The sequence below is a fragment of the Microtus oregoni genome, unplaced genomic scaffold (assembly GCF_018167655.1).
Source record: "Microtus oregoni isolate MIOR12 unplaced genomic scaffold, Mior012 000031F_ref0000149, whole genome shotgun sequence".
NCBI lineage: Eukaryota > Metazoa > Chordata > Mammalia > Rodentia > Cricetidae > Microtus > Microtus oregoni.
This window is the reverse complement of record NW_024543090.1, coordinates 17,391,538-17,417,731: the sequence shown is the minus strand read 5'-3', so window position 1 is coordinate 17,417,731 and position 26,194 is coordinate 17,391,538. Positions and strand designations below refer to the sequence as shown.

The 26,194-nt window shown below is 43.4% G+C and overlaps 1 protein-coding gene across 8 annotated transcripts in view; it reads left to right on the top strand.

The window, feature by feature from the left end:
- Positions 1-26,194, top strand: part of Meis2 (Meis homeobox 2) — a 205,819-nt gene that overhangs the window by 51,747 nt on the left and 127,878 nt on the right. For all 8 annotated transcript variants that reach the window (XM_041678815.1, XM_041678813.1, XM_041678816.1 and 5 more), the window contains exon 8: positions 11,504-11,649. In XM_041678815.1, the coding sequence (XP_041534749.1) occupies positions 11,504-11,649 (146 nt within the window). The remainder of the gene's footprint in view (positions 1-11,503; positions 11,650-26,194) is intronic.

The window sequence follows — 26,194 nt, the reverse complement described above, 5'->3', positions numbered from 1 at the left end:
TAACTCCTGTTATGATTAAACTTTGCTTTTAAGTTATTTTAACAAATTTCATTATGAATTGATAATTAATGTGTAATTAAGTATCATAATGTGCTAAAAATGGCAATAAGAGTCAAAATTCTGTAGTTGTACTGTAACGTGTTCTTTTGGTATAGTTAATACGTTCCGGGAGCAGAGTGATGGTAGCTTAGTGCCAGGAAGAAGATGCTTAAACTGTCTTGGTGGATTTTCTTAGGTAGGAAATGCTTTTTGTAAATATAAAGGCTGTATCTTCTCATGAAAGACCTGTTGATTCCACGATGTTAGCCAGCCATCTTTACTAAAACACTTCAGGATGCTAAATATAGTCCACTTCAGTTAAATATGGATGTTTTAAAAAAGAAAATCCCAGCTAGTCTGCAACAGAAGGACATTTTGTGTGACAATATTTTGCATGATTAAAAATTTAAACAGAATAACAGCTATTTATATTTACAGTTACATGAGAGTAATTACTAAAGCAGACAAAATACTTAGAGCATCATTTAATAATGTTTTCCTTTAGCAAAGGTGCCAAAATGGTTATTTGCATAATTTTCACAATTTGTACTGAAACAGCTAAGGGAAATTGGGAAGCCATGCCTCCCCAAACACCTTTTTTTCTTTTTTGGGAAATAAAGGGAAGAGAGACTCATAGATCATAACACTTCATTTTTGTATAATTTTCCATAATGCAAAAGTCCTCATGTCAAAGCCATCAGGTGAAGGAGACAAAACTTATTCATACTTTCTCTTTTGGGGTCTTTATTTTAATGGTCAGCCCAGCCCAACTTCAAGGCTCCTAATTATAACATTTACCAGTTCAAAGACTAACCTTGGAGAGGGGCATTCTGGGCTATTGGTAACCTGATCAGCTTGGTCTTCTGTGGGTCCCTTGCTCTGGTTCTTTGTATCCCAGGAGGGAGATGGTATCTGGCACATTCCTAGGATGACTGGAAGATAGCAGTCTCTGCATTGCAGGGCCCAAAGATTGTGAACTCTGTTAGCTGAAATGCCACGCTAGGGGAAGCTGGGTCGACATTAAACCAGCTTCAGCTGGAGGCAGTGCCGTGCAAGTACAGTTGGAATTTGAGAGCTGGGACCCGAGTGGACATTTGTCCCTGCTTTCTACCTTAATAAAAGTGGAGTGTTAACTGTGGAAAAGGGCATTTGAGAGGTCAGTAAAAATGAATCATTAGAGTGCCCAGAAGGGCTATATTATGATGGACCGTGAATAACTCCAGAAGGTACCTTCTGCATGCCTATGTGCTTATCAGGTAACAGAGGACCACGTACAGGCTTTTATCCTGTACCACAGAGAGCAAACAATGTGCTGAGTTATAATGGCAGAGGGGTATGCATCCCACTGGATTCAGGCACTACTCTCCAGAGCATTCTGTGGGAGACTTAGGAGCATAGATATCCTTTCTTAAAATATTCTAAAATTCCTAACTGAACTCTATATGTACACACACACACACACACACACACACACACACATCTATATTTTTCAGAGGAAAATGAATGAAATCCATATACTTCAAAGGAGAATAACCAAATGAAGTGGAGAATAGACCTAACATCTTGCCAGCCCCCCTTCACTTCTGCTATAAAGGATTAGCAAGTTCCAGTCAATAAACAAAGCCCTTTTACGGCTCCTAGCGGGTAAATTGAGGGGACTGATTTGGTCAAGGACCAGTATGAGGATGTTTCTGTTCAACAGCTAACAGGATTCAACATGCTATGGAAAATACAGGCATGCAAAACTATACTCCGACACTCACGTTGCCAGCTAAAGCCTAAAACACAGCCACATTTACATATGTGTCCATCTGTCTGTTTTTACACTTTATTTTTCCAACCAGTGGGTGAAGTGGTTTTCATCCAAGCTGCAGTCTGATTTTTTTTCCCTCACCCACCATTTCCCATTCTATCATATAGATGCATATTTTAAAGGGTGTGCTATTCGTCCCAGGACAAGCATTAGCATAGCCTGTGCAGGGACCTGCCCCTTCCCTGGAAAGTGGAGCCATCTCTGGAGATCTGCCCACTCCAAAGCTGCCCATACCAGCTAGAGTATCTCGGATGTCTCCTGAGCAGTCGGGAGTCCCAGGGGTCTCATCCTGTGCCCCCATGTCTGGCCTGGGCCATGCTGCCACAGTCACAATCCAGGGCGAGCCAGCGGGGAGAATGGAAGTGCTTTGGCTCTCTTCAGTGGAGAGCCTTCGTAAATCCCGTGTAAATAGAAAGAGGACAACAAAGAATGAGCCCCTGCAGCTCTGAGCTTCTGGAGCCATTTGGGACTGAATTTGCTAAATGCTGCTTATACCGCCTGAGAAGTTGAAGAGAAAGGACCATAAAATCCCCTCTCTTTTTTCCCTTTCTGTTTGTCCCCCCCCTTGGGGGGGGAGGGTGTTCAGGACCAGGGAAGCCGAGGTAAAGCCTATGAAGACTTGTTTGCCAGTGCTCTTTTAAGTGTGAAAAAGGTGGCCTGGGTCACTGTCCCCTCTTTAATGTCGGAAGACCCACACAGCTAGTAAATGTTGCATGTAAACGAAAGCATTCATCCCTTCTGTTTCCTTCCTTGCTTGTGGGCTATGAACCCATCTCTTGGAAAAAAAAAAATCACAGAAAAATTTTGCTTGAATGTGTCCGGACGGTTAAGCCCAGCAGGAGAGTAAGAGAGACCAGTGATTAGCACAACTCATTGCTGCCCTGCCTTCCCCTGAATTTCTTGGTGTACTCACCAGCTCCCAACTATTCTGATGTGAAAATAAACAAATTAATAAAAAAAATAATAATAATTTCTTGTGGAAAAGCATTGACTTTCCTGATGGTTCTTGGAAAGTAGCTTTTGCAAGGCTATATTCTGAAACAGAACCAGACTGAAGCTTCCCTTCCTCTCCCTTTCTTACTTGCAATCTTGGTACAGTTTTCTCAGTGGGAGGCCCTAAATTAAACTCCTGGAAGGACCCCCTGACAACCAGCAAGAAAATATCTTTTGACTGTTGGTGTATTTTAACCCTGTTTTCTAAGTACTGTTTTAAGAGGGAAAAGGAACCAAGAAAGGAAAGAACGTTAGTTCCCAAAATACTGTGTGGCCTTCAGATGGCTTCAGGAGGGTACACTTTCTTTTTAACTGTAATGCTTCTACTGTCTCAGAGTGTGTGCCTCCCTCTCTGCCAGCACCCCTCCTTCTAAGAGAAAAGGGAAGGTTTGAGATGGGGGTACCATCTTCTCCACAGACAATCCATGATCTATGTCCTGGTGCAGGCTATCTGGGGACAACCAAACCATATTCCCACACTATGCAGTGCAGAGCCTAGCTAGGCCCAGTACCCCTCAGGGAAGGGAGAGTGGAAGGAGGAGGAGCCCTAGGCAACACTGAATCACCCCCCCCCCACACACACACACACATTGGGTATTTTTCTTCAAAACAGGGAACACTCTTCTCCCATCTAAACTCTGTCTAGTGGCTTTTCCTACCAGTACACTCATTTTATTAACGTTTGATTGTTGGCCTTATGCTCACGGGTGGGTAACCTCTGAGACCCGCACCTTCATAAGGACAAAAAAATTAAAAACAAAAGATAAGCCACTGAGGAAGCCAAGAACACAGCACCCCAACTCTCAGACAGGACCTAGGAACAAACCACAAAACCGACATTTTCGCTAGGACCTGAGGGCTGAATCGGAGCTTGCTAGCAAAGAGTATTAGAGAGTGGGAAGAAAATGGAGAGAACGGGTACAGCAGACCAACAGGATGGAGTAAATGTTTGGACTCTTCAAAGGCTCCTTGACTCAGTCTTTGAAAATTTTTCTGTTTCAAACTCATTTAATGCAAATCTTAGATCTTTAAGAAAGAGATGACCTTATATAGATAATAGGTACTCTTTTTTAAAATTTATTCCTATTTTATGTGTATTGGTGTTTTGCCTGCTTGTATGTCTGTATAAGGGTGTCCAGTCCTCTGAAACTGGAGTCACAGACAGTTGTGAACTGCCATGTGGGTGCTGAGACTTGAACCTGGGTTCTGTGGAAGGGCAGCTAGTGCTCTCAACTGCTCAGCCATCTCTCTAGCCTCCTAGATACTCTTGGTTTTGTAAAAATGCTCCTAGTGATTTTTTTGGCACATATTTCTTTTTGTGTTTCTATTAAAGAGTTACTTGTATTTCCTCTGTTGAGAGAGGCGCATGGCCAAGCCATAGTGTTCTTGTAGAGGCCAGGCTTGTAGGAGTCACTTTTCTCCTCATCATGTGAGTTTCATGGATCAAACATTGGTCGTCAGGCTTAGTGCCAGGTGTCTTTTGCTAATGAGCTACCTTGCCAGCTCTTGTGTTTATGTCTAAATGCATTGTCATACAATCTCTCCTGGTGGCATAAAGATAAATGAGTGTCCCGGGCCTGTCTCTTGGGATTTAATTCTTCAGGGTTGAGGGGTAATTCAGAATCTGGCTCCACCATACCGTCTTCATGCCAGTCCAGCCTAGCACAAGGGAGAAGATGGAGGATGGAGCATGGGTTTTGAAGGCCAAGTGCCTGTCTCAGTCACTTGTGATTCTGACAAATGACTTTGCACCTCAGTTTTCCTCACTGTAAAATGGAATAAATAATAATAATGTTTTAATCTCTTTCTTTCTTCCTCCCTTCCTTCCTTCTTTCTTTCTTTTTTTTCTTCTTTCGCTTCTTCTTTTTGGTGAAGACCGACTATGATTACAACATTGCAAGTACAAATAAAGATAAATTTGGGGTGGGGGATGAAGATAATGAAAGTGAGAAGTGTTGAAGAGAGGGTGAGGCACTGCGTGTCACAGGAGTACCAACACAAAAAAAAAGCATGTTGAATAGAAATGTTTAAGGACTGGGTAAACGTGTGCGTGCACCCCTACAAGGGTCTGTGCTTACCCCCAAAACAGTTCATGTTTTCTACAAATTGCATTGCTTTATAAGTATGTTATAAAGCCACACACACACACACACACACACACACACATACACGCCTATATACTTGTTTATAATCACAGATTCATACACCAGCACCTGCATGTTCATGAACACATCTAAGTGCTAGAAGTGAGATGGTTGGAAGGTATTGTTTTCTATTTATCTGTTTTTCTATCTATATTATCCATCAACCATTTATCAGTGGGTAGTGTCTCTGGCTACCAGATCATTGTCATGGTCTTCACTTGGCTCTGAAAGCTTTAATCACAAAAATTCCAGTTCTACACTGATTTATGTGAAGCCATCTCATGCCCTGGCAGACTTGTGAAGAAAAGTGTGCCCATTTCTATTTGTGGCCCACCCGGACCAGCGCTCACAAAGTTCCAGATGTTGCACCCTAAAATTAACACTTTTCCAGGATTTAGGCCTTTTCTTGTAGCCTTGGGCCTTCTTCCATGTGGATTGATAAGAGGGTTCACACAAAATAATGTTTAGGGAAGTAAAGGTTAGTTCATGGGCTTCTGAAGGAGCCTGTGGTAGCTGAGTGGACTTGGAGAAGCTACGCCTGGATTCTGGTTCATCCTTGAAGGCAGAGAGCTTAGGCAATGAGACAGCCTCATGTTTTCAGTGTCCTCTGAAAATAAGTTTGTTTCTTAAGGCACAGGGAAAGGAGGCAAGAATAATTCTCCATCCCTGTGCTGTTAGAGATTTTCTAACACATCATCGCCGTTTTTATTATATCTTTACTCCAAATTTTTCAACGGATGTCTAAGTAGGTACTGACTCTGAGCTAAAAGGGACAGCACAATATGCAAATGAGGGAAGTGTGTCCTTTGCTTGAGTGGTTTTTATGGCCAAGGGTTTAGGGATGGCATTTTTGTATGTAGGGTCATCTGAGGGTCCTCTCATAATGTGCTCATGTCTGGCTTGATTTGTTGAATACATATCTATGGATAGGGACTTTTGCTTTTCCAGAATATTCCGGGCGCCTTGGGGTTCCGCATCCTGCCACTCAGCGGCCAGCATCACTTGCCGAGACAGGTGCCTTTGTAGCTACCCATCAGAGCAGTGCCTGTGCCCTGAGACTGCTCGGCTCAGCCCAGGAAAGAATGCGGGATTTCCTTTAGAGCGTGAATGTAAATCCAGCCAGAGAGTTCTCACAATACTTCAGAGTCTTAAAACAGCAGAAGGATGCAGAGATTAGAGCAGGCCTCCAGACAACAACAAGGATAGCAGCCTAAGGGGATATTCTCAGAGCCATGCTGCTGAAGTGGGCATCAGAACCACCTGCATGGCTTATTAGTGCTGAGACTGATGGACCCCACACTTAGCCTGGCCTAGTCACTAGGTCTTCGGTGGATCTGAGATTCTGCCTGTTTCTTAGCTGAGTCTGAAGCTGCTGAACTTTATTTCAGGAGCCAATGTTCCAGTCCTATTTAATGTGAACATGAGACAATCATGGGAATGGCCAGAACCCCGGAGCAGTCTAGGGACCTGCTCTAATCTCTCCAGAAGTCACTCATCAGGCCGCTTCCCTAATCATGGGATAGTAGAGTACTCTTCCTAGGGTACATTTAATTTCAAGTCAGGTTATTGAAGTAAAGGACTGGTGTCACTGAGGTGAGGAGATTTCTCTCAGTCAAGTGCCTGCTGGACAAATATGAAGACTTGAGTTTGCATTCCTAGTGCACACATAAAAAAAGATGAGCACATACCTGCATCTCACTGCTGAGGAAGTAGAAAGCAGAGACACTATGTCCCCGGGGCTTGTTGGCCAGCCAGTCACCAATTTGGTGAGCTCTAGATGCCATGAATGGCCCTGTCTTAGAAATGCGGGCGGAAGGCTGGTAAGATGGCTCAGTGAGCAGGAACGCCTCCTGGGCATGCGTGTGAACCTCAGTGAGGATTTGGAGCAGCCACAGAAAAGCTGGGCGTGGCCGTGAGTGCCTGGGCTGCTGCACTGTGGAGGGCAGAAGCAGGAGGGTTAGTGGGACTTGTTAGCCATCGGACTAGCTTCAGGTTCCGTGGGACACCTCGTCTTAACAGAATAAGGCAGTGAGTAATAGAAAAGGACATCTAAAGTCCTCCTCTGCTCAGCGTGTACCCTCGTGTGTGCATACCCTTGTACACACACACACACACACACACACACACACACACACTGAAATGATTGAATTGATTTTAAGAAAGAACACATTGGGCCTTTGAGATGGCTCAGTCGGTAAAGGAAGTTACCAGCTAGGCCAACAACCTGAGTTTGATACCTAAAGACCATGTGGGTAGAAGGAGAGCTCTGACTCCCAGAAGTAGTCCTCCGACTTCTACACACACACACACACACACACACACACACACACACAAAGCACCAATGCCAATCTTTGTGCATAAGCAAATCCCCAAAACTCGTTTAAAATGCATAGTCCTGGGCCCTGGATATTTTGGTGTACTGAGTCTGGGATGAAGCCTTGAAGCCTACACCGTCCTCAGTCTCCCCCATGCTATAGCATACCTGCTGTCTATGTGCTCACTGGCCTTGAGACCGTCTTCTTATGTTTACACCTGTCACGTTTCACTGACATAGACATAATTTGAATATCTTGTTCAAAACATAGATCTCTACCTTGGTCAAAGGATTAGCAATCTTCAAAAGGAAACAAACTCCGCATTTCTTTATTGTCAGAGATAAGAATCTGGTAGTAGTATGGTCACCTACATAGGCCCTGGGAGCACTAAGGTCTCTCTCTCTCGAGGAACACCATTGCTGGCATGGTTGGAAATGAGTTGTACATGCAAGCAATCTACCAGCTACCAAGAAGAGTCTTTAGATACGCTGTGGGTGCGGCTCCCCAGTGTGACCATGGTCAGAAAGAGGACAAAGCCTTTGAATCAGCCCTTCGGTAATTGACCCTTCCAACAAACAGTCATGTTTTTGAGGTTATGAATCTAAGTAGGGCACAAATAAGAGAGAAACAATTCTTTTTCTCAAGGCTTCTCCAGTATTGAGTCATAACTTCAGGGGTTGATGTCTGTACTATCGGTGTTGCTGCCTCCTTTAGTACACACATGGTGCTAGTGTCTGCACCCCCCCCTAGCACGTTAACTCAATTACTCCACCTGCTAACACCAACAACCTTGTTCCACACAGCCCAGTAAACAATATCCAGTGTCACCAGCAGCTTAGTTCCAACAGCGCCTGTGGAAGTTTTGTTTACGTTCAGAAAACACAGTTGCCTTTTAGACATTTTCTTTATGTTGTTGTTAGAAGTTGGTGCTAGACTTGGTTCATAGTTCACTGAAAAAAAATATGGCATTTATTTTGTATTTGGGAAAGAAAAAAATCCCTCTTTTCGTAGAGATGTAAGCACTAGTATTAAAAGTCTGTTATCCATATACATGTATGAAATTGTCAAACTTAATTTAAAAATCCTATTGAGTATCTATCTATTAATATAAAGTCAGACATGTTTTTGTTTATAATTATTTATGATACCATTCTAAATTCAAATATTTCATAACATTTTTACAAAATGGACTGCTTTCCAATTAAAATTCTTGCAATGCTTCTCTTTATCCAGTTTAAGTCAGTCATCAAAGGGTGCTCATGCTAGCTACATTTTTTTTTCTGGAGCTAAACATAGTGAATCATATAGTCTGCGAGTGTTATCAGCCCCCTTTCATTTCAAACAAGAGAAAATGCACCATGCAGTCACTGCCTCTCTGGAGTCACTGCCTCTCCTTTTTTTAAGGTCATTGATTGGGTTCAAAAGGCAAATGCCTTTTTCCGTTGAACTTCCTTCAATTAAGCCATTAACCTCTTGCAATAAGTGTATTCAAAAATCTATCAAAGAAAGCTAAATGAGATTTTAACAAAATCCTGACAATTTTAGCTTAAACATATACACAGAAACCATATGTGCTTAGGAAGAAATATATACACACAGGCATTGTTTACAGAGCATGTTTTTCTATTTGGAAGACAGTGAAGGAAGACTTATTCCATACATAATCTGAAACGTGCGTTCTGAGAGCTACAGAGATCCCACAGTAAGAGACAAAGATATCTCTATCCACGGTGTGGAGACAGACAGACTGACTGACTTCAAACTTGGACTTGCAATGTGAATTTTTCCCCCCTCATCTCTGGGTACTGCTTTTCAAAATTGCCTCAGGCTACAGAACAGCACCTCAGATCCCCAAGGCCCACTGCCTGCCTCCTAATAGCCACTCTCCATCTGTGTCACATGAGCAGCTGATGACATCGCCACAGTGTCTGTATTTCGGAGAGCACTTCCACCCAGGTGAAAATGCTGGGGTTGCCAGGGAGCAGTCAGAAGCCATTAGTGTGGGTGAGAATTTGCCTTGCAGCAGTTCCTTGGCATGGTGGAAACTGTGTGTGCACACGTTCCCATGCAGGCTTGGGCGTGTGCGTGTGTGTGTGTGCATGTACAGATGCGTGCATGTGCGTGAGTGCGTGTGTGTATACATGCATGTGTGTTCGTGTGTGTGCGCATGCATGAGCACATGCGAGTATATATGCAACTCCCGGATAGATGTACATGTGTGTGCAGGGAAGGTCAACAGATACAGACTAGATTCAATATGTCCAGTATTCAAAAACCAAAGGATTTTCATTCCCTGCCCACCTATTCTTTCTTTGACTATTGGACCGTGTGTGTGTGTGTGTGTGTGTGTGTGTGTGTGTGTGTATTGTATCCCCACCCCCATCTCTCTGTCTCTGTTTCTATTTCTGTGTGTGTATGTATGTGTGTGTGTGGTGTGTGTGTGTGTGTGTATGTGTCTGTCTTTCTCTCTCTCTCTCTTTTATCATAACAGAAGGCAAAGAAAAAGAGAACAGCAACTTTGGGGTCATGCTCTAGTGTTTGGGCAGATGGAAGGGAGCTGCTTTGCCTTGGGGCAGGGTGGCTGTAACGAAGTGGCCTGTCAGTCTGTAAATAGTGAGGGTCATCCCTTCCATGTGATGGAGGGGATCGCATTGCAGTGAAAATGGAAATGTCAATAAAATTAATCTGCCAGCTCTTTGCTGTGGTTTCTCTGCTTCTCTGGTCAAAGAAGGTTGAGATTTCTTTTTTTTTTTTTTCCACGAGAGAGCTAAAGGAACAGGTACCAGAAAGGCCACAGGCAGACTCTGAAGTTCTAAGGCCAGTGCCCCAGTGGGCAGGAAGTCTGGGGAAAACACCATTTGGGAGGAGGGAGCGGGGCTGGGGATTTGCTGGTGGATCCGCTGCATTCCTTGGGCAGCTACAGAGTGCCCAGCTCAGGCTACATTGAGCACAGTTTATTGTTTTAGGCTTTCTTGGACAAGGTTTTTACTTAGCGTGGGATTTATGGCATTTACTGCTAATGAATGTCTATTCTTAAATTACAAAAAAACCCATCTCAGCGCAATTCCCAGATGTCCTTCCAGGACCCCAGCTTCTTAAACACCAGCAGGGAGCATAAACTCTCCGCTTCTCTGTTTTCCTCTTTCGTGTGGCTCCAGGCTAATGATGTGCAAGGGAAACACAGCCATCTCTAAAGCCCCACTGCTGTCCCCATATTCTTCATTTATTTTGCATTTGATTATGCCACAAGTCGGATCTTGTTTCTTTCCTTTTTTTAAAGTTATTAGTTCAAATATTAATGTAGGGATATGGCATATATTGCTACCCTTGATTGATGCCTTCCCAAAAACAGGAAGACGTGCTCGTATGAATTTTAAGAAAGTAGGGGTCCTGCAATGCCTTGCCAGAAGAGTTTTTCAGATACATAATTTAGATGCCCTCCAGGCAGGCTTTCAAGGCATTTTTGCCGGAGGGCAAGAAAAAATAACTCTGACTGTTAAAAGTAAATGATTTTTGCTAATGCACAATTAATGCCAGAGAAAAGCACAGAAGAGAAAGATGTGGCTTAGGAAGTTCTGAGTCAGTGAGCACCCTACCTTGATGTGTGTCTTTTTGTCTGCCCCCTTCACGATAATGATCAGCAGCGCCGAGAGCTTAAAAGTTTTCATGTCATGCAAACGTGGCGCTCTGGGTCACGGGAGGTGCGCGAGTTTGGAAGGTGACAGTTCTGGGAGGGGCCGAACAGGCAGTGCGTTCTGTGCGATCAACAGTGACACCGCTGCTGTCACCTATGCGGGCAGCCCAGGATATATAGACTACAGAACATTTAACTTGATTACCCGGCAGTCTGTGCTCACTATGGGCACGGGGATGTATTTCTACCAAATGGGCTTTCTCGTAGCGGTTTGCCCACACTGGGTTCCATAATTGACAAAGAGCTACTGCGCTGTGTCAAGTACACAATTATAATTGAATTAATGATATGGGCGAGAGGGAGACACACAAAATTAACATTTGAAGAGGCCTGGCTTAATTTTGTCTTTTACATATTTGTGTCTCCAATTATACTTTAATGAAAGGGAATATACCCCCTTAATGGATTTCTTTCAGCGAGCTTAGCTGAGCTCGTCATTAGCCTGGCATTGTTGTTGGCACCCTCGCTCTGCTTGCTCTAATGGATCTTCATTTCTTCCTATTAGGTGATGGGTTAGACAACAGTGTAGCTTCACCTGGCACAGGTGATGATGACGATCCAGACAAGGACAAAAAACGCCAGAAGAAAAGAGGCATCTTCCCCAAAGTCGCGACAAATATCATGAGAGCGTGGCTGTTCCAGCATCTCACAGTAAGTTAAGACACAAGATATTTAAAATAACGAAAACTTTATTTGTCATCTTGTGGAGTTTTTGCATGTCACGGTCTCTCACACACGATTGGTTTTGGTTTCAGTTTGAGTTCTGTCCTTCTGTTTCATTTTTTAAAACAAGGTTCCCTGCTTTCTGTTCCTTGGATTCTGGTGACTCATAGCCGTCACAATTTTGTCAACCATCACCATCCAAACAGCCTCCTCTAGAAAGGAACAGCGATTTGTCTTAAGAGGTCAGCAATGGACCTTGTTCAAAATGGCCTGAGACTTTCAATAACATATGTCAATGTTTACTGTACGACAAGATATGAGCAACTTCAGACGATGCAGCTCAACCAAAGGAGAGAGCTGTAAGGAGCTCATGAATCTGTTAGCATTGCTGATTCTCCTGCTAACCAATGCTGTCTCCTCCATGAGCAAAGCCAGTATCTTGCCACATGCATGTCCAGGCTCATCTCATGGAGGTGGTCTGATAGTATGTCGTGTGTATGTGCATGCATGTGTGTGTGTGTGCATGTGTATGACCAATACAGCAAAGGGTTATAGGTACTCTAGTGTTTTCGTTTGTAAGGTTGAAATGAAAGATTCTGTTTTAGCGGTTCAAGTCCATTATCTTAAAAGCTAACCCTTTTCACTTGTGGGAAAGATTAATATGGGCAATGGCCTTAAAGCGACAATTTATATCCCCGTGTTCGCAGCCAGTTTTATGTGTCAGTATATACTGTTAACTCAAAGGCTCTCATGACAAAAAGTGACAAGATATTTTTTTTTTTATAGAGGAACCATGCATGCTTATATTTTACTATCTGTTTGGAAACCCTTGGAAACTTTCCGAGGATGCGTCTTGTCCTACATTGTTTTCCAGGCCATTCTATGTACCCCATAGCTTAAGAACAGAGTTAAGCAGCTCATTGAAAGCTGAAGGTCTTCTGCGCGGACCCAGCTTGTGTGTGGTCATGCTGAAGGAATTAGCCACAGTGCTGTGAGTCCAGGACAAGTTTCCACTCTTATTTATGATGCTGGCTGTTGGTCTGCCCTTCTCACAGAGGGACAGAGGGCAAGGGGTGGGATATGGCAGTGGGGAGGGAGAAGTGGTGGATTCCTGCTTCTAAATCCGACATTGGGACGTAAGGACATGAGGGCCAAGCTGAGGTGAATCGACCTGGCCTGTGGTGTCCGGATCAGCTGGAGGTACCAACGAGGCTGCCTTGGTAGTGCTTATTCTTGCCTTGCAGCTATGGCCATTTCAAAGGTCAGGGCCCTACACTGACTTGGCTCAGAGGAATTAGACGGAACATGCGTCTCTGGGCTGATTACTTAACCAAAGACAAAATAATGAGTCCTAAGCAAATACTGACTAATTGAAAGGGCTGTAAATCCATTACATATTGGTCAGGGATAATCAGGAGTATTTAATCACTTTTATCTATTCAGGAGCACTGAAGCTGCAACGGCAAAGCCCTCAACCTTGCCATGCGCTTATTATTCTCGTCATTACCAAAATGACTTCACAGCTGTTCATTGCTACATCACCTCAGCTGGAGACTGGCTAACCTGTAAAATGGTTTTAATTTGGAAGTCGAGTGAGTGTGAGGGGAGGTTTTCCTTGTTTTTACCCCGAGGTTTTGTGGTTTAAGTAGCTGGAGATGCTCAACAGGCAAACTGCTTCCTCCTGACCAGTTCGGCTAGTTGGTTTGCTTCCTCTGGATTCCCTTACGGTGATAGTGTTCTCTGTTGAAATGGTGCCTTGCAACCAAGCATCTGTGTGCATGCATTTTCAGCCATTGCCATGAAAAGCAAGGTGTCAGAATGCTCACATCTTGGAGACTGTGGGTACTTTGAACTCAGACTGATAAGCAGAATCTAGATGGTCAAACCCAGCTTTCTGAGTCACCAGCTCCATGTTCTTTCCACCTGTGAAGGAGGTGACTGTTGAGTGAGCTGCTGGTTGCATTCCTGCTGCCCCAGCTCCTGGTCGCCTGGCTAGCTTACGCTCCGAAATAACAACACTTGTTTTTCATTTAAACACTGCTTGGCCCATTATATCTAGCCTCTTCTCGGCTAACTCTTGCACCTGGACTAGCCCATTTTAATAATGTGTGTAGCACCCCAAGGTGCGCTTACCCGGAAGATTCTCGCCTACGTCCATCCTGGGTCGGAGCTTCATCGCGTCTGCTCCAGAGAGCAGAGCTATCGAGTCTGAGCTCACTTCCTCTTCCTCCCAGCATTCTGTTCTATTTACTCCACCCACCTATGTTCTAACCTATAAAATGGGCCAAGGCAGTTTCTTTATTAGCCAATGACCTTCCTCCATCAGGTGACTTTGCTCAGGTCTTATCTTTAATAGAGACCTCAGAATGTTTGCCATTGGTTCCCTGTCCTCTCAAAGTCAAGGTGGTAATGGCGGTGATAGGGCTAGGGAGAAGCCAAGGGCTGCCTTGCTCCCCTGTCTGGAAAGCCACCAGCTCTCCCAGCCTTTCTGAATACGGAAGGGTCTCTGCTCCAGCTCTGAACAAACATCATGGTGAGCCATCAAGAGCTCTCTTTGGATTTCTTGCCTTGACCTGTCATAGATCCATCGTCTCACCATACACTGCAGTCACCTGCTCATGATTCCTTGGCACCTGTCCATCAACCATGCTACAAACTCACCACCCTTGCTGCACGAGAATGTTTGCCTAGTTAAATACACACAGGACTTTGTGCAGAATTCTCTACACCACTAATAATTTCACTGAATGATTAGAAAGAGAGAGAGAGCCTTGCATAACTTCTCAAGTCTTAGAATCAGGAGTACTTCATTTCAACTTCCCTTTCTTCCTCGACTGTCTGATGGCCAGTTTAGCCCATCAAGTTGCCTGGATTCTTCTTTGGTCTATTTCTCAAATGAGAGAGCTATGTCACAGCATCCACAGGTCCCTTGTCTGTACCTCTGCATCTGAGTTCCGCCCAAGGCCTTCAGGCAGAGCAAAGCCCCCAGCCCCAGCCCACAGACATCTTGCCACTTCCTTCCTCTTTTCACTTGTCACCGAGTGCTTGCTTTTTCTTCTCTCCATGGCCTTCTCTCAGAAATTGCCCTTTTTTCATGGCTTCCTCCCACTGGCTTTGTCTCCCATCTCTCTTTCCGTTCCCCTCCAGGCCTTTTCTACACCTCCCTGGGATCTCAGAGAAATTCTCTTTGCCTTTCGTTTTGAAAATGTTTTCTCTCTCCATCCACACACTACCCCCACTATAGCGAAGAGGCCTGGTAACTTTGATGAGGATGGTCCTTGTAAAACTTTTACTTCCAGATCTTAATGAGCTGAAAGATTTACTCCGCTGTAATTCTGAGCTCAGAAAATAAGAATAGAGCCCCCTAACTAGCGACATGTTAATTTAGACCTCTTTTCTTACATACACTAACAGGCATGAGGGAGTTCTTGCAAATAGGGATGTCCTGGTATATTTCTCTATCTTTTAATGAATTTCAACATTCAAAGTGAAATGTCGGCTGGATCTCACTGCAAATCGATGTGGCCTAAATTATTATTTCATGTAAATTTCTTTCCATGTGTGGGATTCAATGCACATTCTTCCATTATCAGTCTCTTTAACATTATTTCAGACTGGCCTGTCCCCTTTTGTGTGGTGTGACCTGTTCTTGTAGTACAATAATCCCTGATGTACCCTTTTTTTCTTTCTTTCTTAAAAAAGAAGCTAATTGAATTATCTCATTATTTTAATTTGTTAAGCAAATGTATTTTGCATCTCAGGATGTGTTCTTATAGAAGGGGGCTGCAAAGGCTTTGCCCCCTGAATGGGCCATTGGCCCATTTTGACATTCATGCATTCATTAACTATCAGAACATAAAAGAACTCTGGGTGTATTTTTTTTTCCAAACACCCAACCAGCATGAAGCAACTGTCCCCAATAAGCCACAGGGGTCTCCCTACATATGTTCTCAACTGCAAGCTATTGTCACCTATTCTGAATACCTCAAAAGGCCGAGAGGAGGGAAAAAACCCAACTCAACAAAGGCCAACTGTAGCAATTGGGAAGTCTTAGTCTCAATATGACAAAAATCATTAACCTTCCATTTTCTACGAAGAACAAATTCCAAGACAGTTGTAAGAGTTGAAACAGTCTCTCAGATTCCTATGAACCACGGTTAAGGGAAAGGATAATCAATTTGTTAATAATTGATTACTTTGGAAAAAATGTTTAAACTAGAACCAAAGTAGAATTTTGAAAACTGAGCTGTTTGTTGAGTCTGTTTCCACGCTCAGAACCCAGCTCTTTGAATTTGTTTAATCTGATGTTAAAGGATTACTCTCTAGCTTTCTAGTTAGCAGTTTTCATGGTGTCCCTTTAAAACAACATCCTCTAGAATGTGCAATACTTTTACATAAATAAATCTATTTCTTCTTAGAAATTCAGTTAGCAAAACTGTTGAATGCCCATTATCCTCTTCCATTCATGCATGACCCTGTCTGGTTTATTCACCCTACAAAATCTAGAGGAGGCGGAAGAAAAAAAAATCTGTTGGAAATACACTTGCATTTGCCAGAAAGTAGACAAGGACCAAAACAAATAAACAAGCAAACAGCAATAGAGCTATCTCGATAAACTGTTATTCTCTTTGTTAACACTTTGAGATTATAAAATTCTAAAAGTAAGCCTGCCATTACAACTGTTTTTATTCTACTGCAAAGATACTTTAAAAAGAAATGTCAAGAAATAATCTCCAGGCTGGCGGTTTATAACCATCCTCCAGGCCCTTCGTGCTCATGCCAGTCTGCAAGCGCCTTTGCTCCCCTGGGGAGAGCTCCCTGAGTTGTGCCCACCATGGGGGAGAAAGAGAAGTTCCTCACACCCAAGGTCTTGACTTGCTCATACCAGTTTCTGACCCAGGAGAGTCTTTGCATTAGAAATGCTATAACCCTACCCTTTAATAGGTGTGGCACTTCCTTCAGAGATATCCATACTGCCTCAGAAGTAAGCAACAGTACATTGTGCAGTCTCCTTGAAATGGCAAGTTTTGACGCTCTGTCACTGTCTGTGGCAAGCACTGCATACTCGCTCCGTGTCTGTGGGTGTGTGAAAAGGGGCTGTGGTCTGTGGCTTGATGACGCCTCATCTACTGGCAGTCATTTTATGGGACTACATAAAAGCCTAGCTTGGTATTGACCTACAGAGAAGATGAAGCCTAGCTATGTCTACTTACAGGTTACATTAGAGAAGCATGTCATGAACATCCGTCAGTCGATTCACAGAGATCTGTTGATAGGAAACAAAGTCATCTTAAGTTTCCTGTTATCCTACACCCTCACCCACACACATGCGGGGGGGGGGGGGGGGAGAGAGAGAGAGAGAGAGAGAGAGAGAGAGAGAGAAGGTAGAAAGGAAATAGACAAACTTTCATTATTTTGTCTATTAACTAGTTTTCTGGTTCTCTTTCATTTTGGGCTGGTCTAGATTGCTTTATTTCGTTTTTTCTTTTCCATCTTTTTTGGTTTTTGGTTTTTCAAGATAGGGTTTCTCTGTGTAACAGCCTGGCTGTTCTGGAACTTGCTTTGTGGACCAGGCTGTCCTCGAACTCACACAGATCCACCTGCCTCTGTCTTACAAGTGCTGGGATTAAAGGCGTGCCCCACCAGCACCTGGCTCTAGATGGCTTTCTTAAGTGAGGGAATAAAAGTCTAAATTCAGTGCACAGGACTACAAATACATAATACAGTACATATTTTATCTTAAATATCACCTCCACGTCTCATTTTCCATGGCTGTCGAATGGGGATGATTCTGGATTTTCCTAATACTACAGGGATTAAATGAGACACATGTGTGAAAGCTCTCAAATTTGTACCTGGTTCTTATAACAGATACTTAATATAAAGGAGCAGCCAGACATAGTGGCGCACGCCATTAATCCCAGCACTCAGGAAGCAGAAGCGGGCAGATCTCTGTGAGTTCCAGGCCAGTCTGGACTCCAGAGTGAGTTCCTTTATATCCAGAGTTACAAAGCAGCATAATAGAGAGGCCTTGTTTCAAAAAGTCTGTCTCTGTGTGTGAGGGTGTGTGTATATTATGATTCTTATTTGAATCTAGTTGCATGCAAGAGGTCCTGATCAGTGGGTGGACCTGGTCATCCGATGTTATCATATCCTGTCCTGGCACTGTGTGAGATAAAGAGATTGGATTTTCATACATAAAGCCCAAATGGGCCCAGTAAGAGAGAACATGTCTCACCAAACCGTTTAAAAGCTGTGACCACATTTAATGGCCTTTCATGAATGCTTACTGGTAGATAGCATCAGAGGCGGAGAGCACTAATGCCAGCTGGGGTCCACTGTACCATGGTGCTGCTGGGCCTGGTAACATGCCCCTGCAATCCCAACACTTGGAAAAGTCCTAGGCCCAAGGCTACGCTGGGCTGTATAGGAAAGCCTTCTCTGGGGGGGGGGGGGGAGCAAAACAAAAGCAGGAATATTTGATGGTCCATCTGGCACAGGGACGGGAGAACTTTGGTTGCGATAGTTCAGAAAGCCTCCATGATTTTCAAGAGAGGTTCTCCTTTACACTCTGCATCCTAACTGTGTGGGATTGGAACTTGCCTGGCTCGTCTGTTTTGAGCTTTCCGATCTTCACCGGGGTATGGTTTTTCTAAAGGCGTCGGTTCACATAAAGCGCTTCAATCTGAGTTTGAGCTCCATGATCGAGGGAAAGCTGGGCAGTCACTCTCAATCTTTGTTTTTCACCTTCAGTAGGAAGTTAGTGAGCATATGATCTCCATAGCGCCCACTCGCATTGTGTGCGGCGCAGACAATGAAGTCAGCGTGCACACTCATGCGCATTGCGTGGATTCGGGCATTTTGATCTTCTGGTTGCGTGCTGTGGTCTCCAACTGCTGGAGGCCTTTGCCACCTCACAGCCTCATCAGGATTACTTACCCGCCCTGCTCTTCTTCACCAAAGTGCCTCTCCTTGTTCCTCTTGCACACCTGTGTCCGTGAAGATGCCATGACAGCCTCTCTCACTGCCCATCTCTTTAAGAACCTAGAGTGCTCAGTAGAAGCAAAAGTCCATGGACATAAGTTATTTTTACTTGGAAAATTAGCCACTTGACGATTCTGAGACCGGTCTACTTAATACGAGCAGCTGTGTGCCAAATTAATTCCAAATATGAAATGTTGGCCTTGCTTACGGAGAGGGAGATGAAACCGTCTCTCTCGTAATCGGGGAGGCAAATGCGCACCGAGTGCAAGAGGAGCTCCCTGGCAAAATGTTCGGGGAGAGAGGTGTGTGTGCAGAAAGCGCAGCCTAAGGGCACCAGTAGACAGTGAGGTTCTCCCCAACCTGCCGGCCGGCGAGTGAAGGCTGCCCCTTGCCTTTGCCTCGGCATTGGTTTTTTTTTTTTTTTTTTTTTTTTTTTGGCTTGCCAGGAGAAAAACATCTGTGAGTTATTTGAATGGAACCTTATACTGGAGATCGCCTGAATTGGTGTCATCTCTGTTTAATTTCAGGAAATGATGTCACAATGCATTAAATAACAGTGCTGGGTGATTTATTTTCCCGTGGACATGCTGTCCTAAGCATTCCTCTTCCCTTGCAGTGTTTTCAATTAACTGTAAGCTTGAATGTTCTTCCTATTTTATAATGATTTTGAGGGGTGGGGGCGGGAGACCGGGGATGGAAAGAGAGGAGTCGTTTCAGGGGTTGCCGAGGTTCAGAGCTAATGACACATCTATCGTGTCCTTATCGGGACTGGAGGGTACTGAGCGCCAGGGGTATGGTCACCAATGGCAAGCTGGAACACTGTTGGTTGGTTTCAAAGAATTTCTGGAAAAGAAAGCCTGAAGGCTCTGGTACTAGCTGTTCCGAGAGCCTCTAGATAATTCTATTAACGACTCGCACACTATAGCTTCTCCCGCTCGAGGTCTCCGTGCTCTGCCTTCTTCAGAAAAGAATAGAGGACACAAGTCAATTCTGTCTGCCATCTGTCGTCGTTTTTACAATTTCTCAAATTAAAGAGACAGGCCAAAAATTTAATGTTGTGTTAAATCTTAGAAACTCCTCTGGAAGAAAAGACGGCTGCAGCTGAATTGTCTGTGCTTTTCTTGATGGGGCGATTGCGCGTTGTAGCAACTCAGCCTTTTAGTTGTCCTGATTCGATGTTTAGAATAAGGTGATCCGGCGACGTTCTGTATGGAGAAACCCGTGTATTGTTGTGGATGTAGCCACCATGCCTCTGTTCATGTGCTCTTCCTGGATGGTTCTTAGGTCGATGACAACATGAGCCGTCTCCCTGCCAAATGACAAGATGGCTTCCCTGTGGCTGTTGGTTTTGTTTGTTTGTTTGTTTTGAGACAAGATTTCTGTATATAGCCCTGGATGCTGTGGAACTCACTCTGTAGACCAGGATTCCCTGGCATTCAGAGATCTGCCTGCTTCTGCCTCCAGAGTGATGGAACTGAAGGTGTAAGCCATCATGCCTGACAATAACAAGACATATTTAAGTATAGCTGATGATACCATTTTAAAAGAAAGTTCACCTAAGAAAGATAGTACCCTATTTATGAGATACTAACTGACATAAAAACATTTACAGGCAGGACATAACGGATTTTAGGACACTGTGAGATATGGTTCTTTCACGGAGGGTATATGCTGCTAGTATTCATGTGTTGAAATTCAGAACATCCGGTGGCCCAAGGCTAAGGTTCTCTGTTAGCTCAGAGGGTGAGTGTTTTCTTTGCACATGGGCCTAGGTTCGATCCTCAGCACAGCAGAAAAAAAGGGTGAACCTACCTACTATAAACTGTGAGCCCCAGATGATGGTGCTATGGGTGAAATCCAGCAAATAGGGACCGAAGGACTGTGTGGTGGAGGACCTGGATTAGGGATCATCTTCTGGAGAAGGTTGCGTGTGTATGGAGGCAGGGTTAGAGGAAGTAATGGAGGCTTGTCCTTGCTTCTGCTACGACTCTAAAACGAACAAAAAAATTAGCCTATTTTCAAAAATAGATAATTGAGGAAATTGGCAAATGAAATGCTTATTAAATTACCATCAAAAAGAAACTAAAATAATTGCACCTCAAAGTTTAGCACCCAGTTTTATAAAATATCACTTGAAGCATCATTGTTTAAAAATACGCTGAAGAATTCAAGGAGACGGGAATTGAGGACCCTTGAATAAAGGAAAATAGAAGGCATGTGCGTATTTGAATATTCAGCTATTTCAAAACTCCAAGAATAGAGTGCCATTACATGCTGCTTAGTGAGAACCCTGAATATTCATTCAAATCACACGAAAAAAAAAATTCCATTTCCTTCCACATGACCACAGTGCAATTGTAGTGTGGGCAGAAGTGGAGTTCTCAGAAGCTGAGGATCAAGGTGACAGGACTTAGCTGTAGCACGGTCACCAGTGACCTTAGACAGTGTGACTGCACAGACTTCAAGAGCTGTCTGGAAATTCTGCCTCCCCTGCACTGCGGTCTGTTTTTGTGATTTGGGAGATGGTTATGAAGTGTGAAGATGATCCCAGCCTCACTGTTCCTGTGTTGAGATGGTGGCTTGGGCAGGAAGCGTTAGGTTGGATGAATGGAATTTGACTGTTGCATTTATGGGACACATCCCACCGTCTAAATTGATTAGCAGCAGTTGTTTTGGGATGGAAAGTAATGGCTGACACCCTTTAGAGGTCTATTATCCCCTTAAGATGTAAGCGCGGTTCCGTTTTCACACTGCTACACTTGTTCTTCATGCCAAGACCCAAAGCCGCCAGGACTGATTTTAGTTGTTTTTATCTGATAGTAGATGAGTTGTCAAGTCACAGTACCATGGCAGATAATTTTTTTTTCTTAAACTGTGCTTTGACTTCTCTCTTATAACAGACAGCATGAACATTTGCTGAATGACTTTAATGTCCACACACACACACACACAATTATAACTCAAGAGATGAGAGCTGTGAGGCTTGGAGGGGACAAGCCATGAAGAGATGCTGTTCGCTTGGATTCTCAGCATCATAGGAACTAACATGGGCCAGTAACCAGCCCTCTTCAGCCATCCCCCTCGGCTTGTGTGCATCAGATAGCGAAGGTCCACTCTTACAGTCCTTAAGAAGCTCTTGCTGCCCTTCACTTCAGTACCTCAGTTCCCACAGGGTAGCTTTCACTTCTTTACCCATCCCCTGCCGTCACAAATATCCTAAGAATTCATTTTGGCTTAAAAATACAATTTTACATTAAAACGTGTATTAATTGACAAAAGGATAGTTTCATGATTGGCCACACTCCAATGGCAACCCAGAATCCGTGTGGTAAAACATAAGCAGACAATAAACACCCCAAGTATCCTGAGGGTGCTACAGGAGTCCTTGTCAAAAGAAAAAACACTCTTATCAATAGAGGAGATGAATTCTGGATTATTCCCTGCAGGTTGGTGGCATGCTGGAACTCTCTATAAAAGCAATCTTATTTTTTTCCCCCATGGTGAAAAGTTATAGGTTCCATTTCAGTGTTTCAGGATACCTGCAGGCAGCCCATGAGCTGATTCACTTGTTTTAAACCCTGTCTTGCAGTGAATTAAAATAAAAAAAAAAAAGTGGTTTGAGAGCATGGGAATATGGGGTCATTATTGGTCAATTATAGGCTCAGTGTTTGCATTAGGTTTCTGCAAAGCCGTAGGTGAAGGCCTGTGTGGCAAAATCCCACTGATGACTGGGTGACACCTTGATAAAAGCCCCTCTTATGGCTTAATCCTGAAGCTTTTTGTTCTTTTGCACACTGCTTAAGTGATTATCAAATATGATTATATGGAAAGGTATAGATTTTTAATGTTTTCTGCTGCCAGTCTGAGAATTGTGAGTGTGTCTGTGTATGTGTGTATACATGTGTGTGTATGTATGTGTTGGAAGAGGAACACAATGTAATGTTCCAGTTTTTCTGGGCTCCTTGGTTAATGGTTATCCCCAATACCCCATGCTTATATGGGTGGCTTACACAATCAGTTAAATGAAAGGGCCATCTTCAATCCTGGTGAATCTCTGGCTGGATTCTTTTGGAATTTAAATAATGGAAATGTTTATAATTTATTTAAAAAGCAGCGGTTTTCTTCCTTTAGATAGGGAGTGGGGACAATCTATTAACTTTTTGTGTTCACAAAAGCCAAGATTTCAGGACACAGTAAACCCTTGATGTATAGAAGGCCACACACCAGAGGCAGCAGAGTTACTAATAACTGGAAACTATTAGACCCAATCTGCCGCTTAGCTCAACCCCTGCCTATCCTTAATACCATAGCCGAGTAATTTAACTTGCCTGATTGCTGCTTTCTCACCACATCAGTTTTGTAGTTTCTGTTTTGTTAGTGGGAGGTTTTGCTGCTGTTGTGGTTGTTCTGTATTTTGTTTGTTTGGTTTTGATAATGACTCTTTCTGTAGAACTCATTAAGCGCAGCATCAGGCTGGCCTCGAATTCATAGAGAACTGCCTGCCTCTGCACCCCAAAACAAGGAATTAAAAATGGACACAACTATATCCGGCCCTTACTTCATTGTTTTAAAAGTTAGTTGAGATTAGAAATAGTTCAAAATGAAAAAGGACAAAAATACAACAAAATATAAAGTGATATTATGATCTATGTCAATTCTCTTTGTCGCAGCTTCATGGAAACTAAACTTAGCTACCCCATCAAAGAAAAGTATTATATCATCTTTTAACCTGAGTCTCAAACGTGACTCACATCTACAAACAACACGCAATGAACAGCAAAGGGTCAAAGGCTTTACACATCTTGCACTAAGACACAGGTACAGTGGTACTATAAGGTAAAGTAAAATTTGGAAGCCTGTGCTCATCTTTAAAAGAAAGAGATGAGCAAGGACCAGCTGCCTCACTACAGACTTGCATCAGAGAGTTAAGGGGACTTGAGCCTCCTTTTGTAAACAATTCAGCCAGAGAGTTAACTGGTCTACCACCCTGCTACTTTTCATCCTGCCTGAACTGCCTCTCTGAAATAGTGATCCCATGTCCCCACACTAAGAAAGCTAAAGGAAGCTCATGTCAGATGTAAAAATCACCGCATTGATTCAAACATAATTTCAGTCTGAAAGCTAAATCGGGCTTCCTTTGATTTGCCATTCAGAAGTTTGCAAGTGTTACAGCCTTTTAGAGAGAATTCACAGGGACAAAATCACGGAACATGAATGAAGATAGCAAGAGCAGCTTTGGGAGGCCCAAGGCATCCGGTGATAGGGGCTGCACACCTTTAATCCCAGCATTTGGGAGGTGGATCTCTGAGTTTGAGGCCAGCATGGTCTACAGAGCAAGTTCCAGGACAACCAGAGCTACACAGAGAAACACTGTCTTAAAAACAAACAAAACAAAATAACAACAAAAGGCTTTTTGGAGGCCTTGGCCTTAAAAATACTAGCCACATATCTCCTGGGAGACTGTCTGTGGAAGACTCATGGTTGGAGAATTGGGGTTGATCTTTGTGGAAGTAATATTTGCATGTAATATTTGTATTAGATAAAGGTCACCGAGAGAGTGGTGGGGAGAGAGTGGAGAGGGTCAGCAAGCTTTTGAACATGATGTGCAGCCGTGGGAGGAAAGAGAAATGCGCAGAAATAGACATCAGACCCAACGAGACATAATGAAATCGTGTGTTGAGGGAAGGCGTTTCAAAGTAGGGGAAGCAGATTCCGAAGAAAGATCAAGGACAATGATGACTAAAAATAAGTCTTTCAATGTGGCACTTTGGGGTCATGGTCTACCTTTGAATTCTGCGGGCTGATGAGTGAGCAGGTTGGGTGGGAGGGAACAAAGGAAGCCTGGAAGGCAGGGCATGGGGGTGGCTAGGTTTCCAAGCGCAGGTGAGTCAGGGGGGCTGGAGAGAGGCAGAAGTAGAGGAGCAGGGCTGGCGGAAAGGACAGTGGATAATTCACAGTCTGTGAGGAGGAGGTAGAGGTCCGAGCCCAGGTGCAGTGATGCAGTAGTGACAGACACATTCTGCAATGGTAGGAAAGATGTGACAAGATCCGGGTATCTCTAGTGACAAGATGAAGAGCAATGAGGGTGTGACGGAGAGTTGATTAGGAAGGGATGAAAGCGTGGCTTCTGAACAGAGGCCCCTGACTGGAAGGGACTTACTGAGGAAACCCTTTCTGAAGCAAGACTCAGGATCACAGAAGAGAGGCAGAAGCAGACCACAGCACAAGGCCAGACTGTTTGGGCAGGCAAGGGAAGGATGGCGGTAGGGAGATCTTGAAATAGAGGCCAGTAAGTCAGCATTCCAGTGATGTAATCTTTCCTGGAATCATGACCGAAGACTACTTCTGTCCTTCATCTGCATAATGAAATGACTAAGAAATGTCTGAAAAATGTTGAGGAAGACCCTGCATGGAAATGTGTTGCAACTGAACAGAGCGTGTCACTGCTCAACACCCGAGACAGGATGAGCAGCCGAAACATAAAAATCCACTATCCAACCCAAATCCACGGAGAAGTTTGTTAGTTTAAAGACACCACTTTTAAATCGTTGGGTGGAAAAAGAATAACTCAATAAATGGATTGGGCATAATGGTTTAACTATTTTTTAAATCAATATTCTCCATGAAAATAAGTTCCATATTTAAGAGTTCTTTGAAGTGATGTGGCTATTTCTCTTTCCTTTGTTTAGTGGAATCCTTTCAGAGGATAAAAACAAAGGGATTATAAAGAAATATGGTGATTGATTAAATTAAATTAAAATTAAGGGTCTTTGAATGTCAGGAAAACACCATAAACAAAATAAAAGAAAATATTAAAACTTGCAAAAAAAACATGTGCAATCATCATTTACCAGGCAAAGAATTAGTGTTACACATTAATGAAGCATTGTGCACACCAACAGGGAGAAAATGAAATGGACGAGAACTCAAAGATGAGCAGAGCCCGCACTAAGAATGGCCAGCAGGCATTGTCAAAATGCTCAGTGCCATTAGTAACCACAAGCCTTTTTAAAAGACAGCATCAGTTTTTATTTGACAGAAATTAAGAAAGGATGAAGCTGGGTGTGGTGACACCTACCTGCAATCCCCATGCTAGGAGGCTGAGGCCTGAGAATCCTAAGTTCAAGGCCAAACACAGCTACAAAAACACTGAGAAAAATGATAATGTCCTTTGCTATCCAAGGTGGAATGTTATATCCACCATAATAAGGACAATAAAATCAGTGTCTTTCTATTGTTATGATTAAAAAGCTAAAACGTGCAGTGTGTGGTGGTGCACACCCTTAATCCCAGGCGGAGACAAATGGATCTCTGTGAGCTCAAGACCAGCCTGACCTCCTACACAGTGAGAGTCTGCCTAAAACATAAAACCAAACAAACAAAACCCCACTAAGGTGAAACATACTTTTACTATTTGAAACAATAATTTACTTTCTAAGTTTTTCCATAAGCAAATGAAAAATTAACACAAACATTATGCAAAGTTGTGCCTAAATATATTATTGATAACAATAAAGATTGAAAACTACCTGTATTGCCAACTATAGGA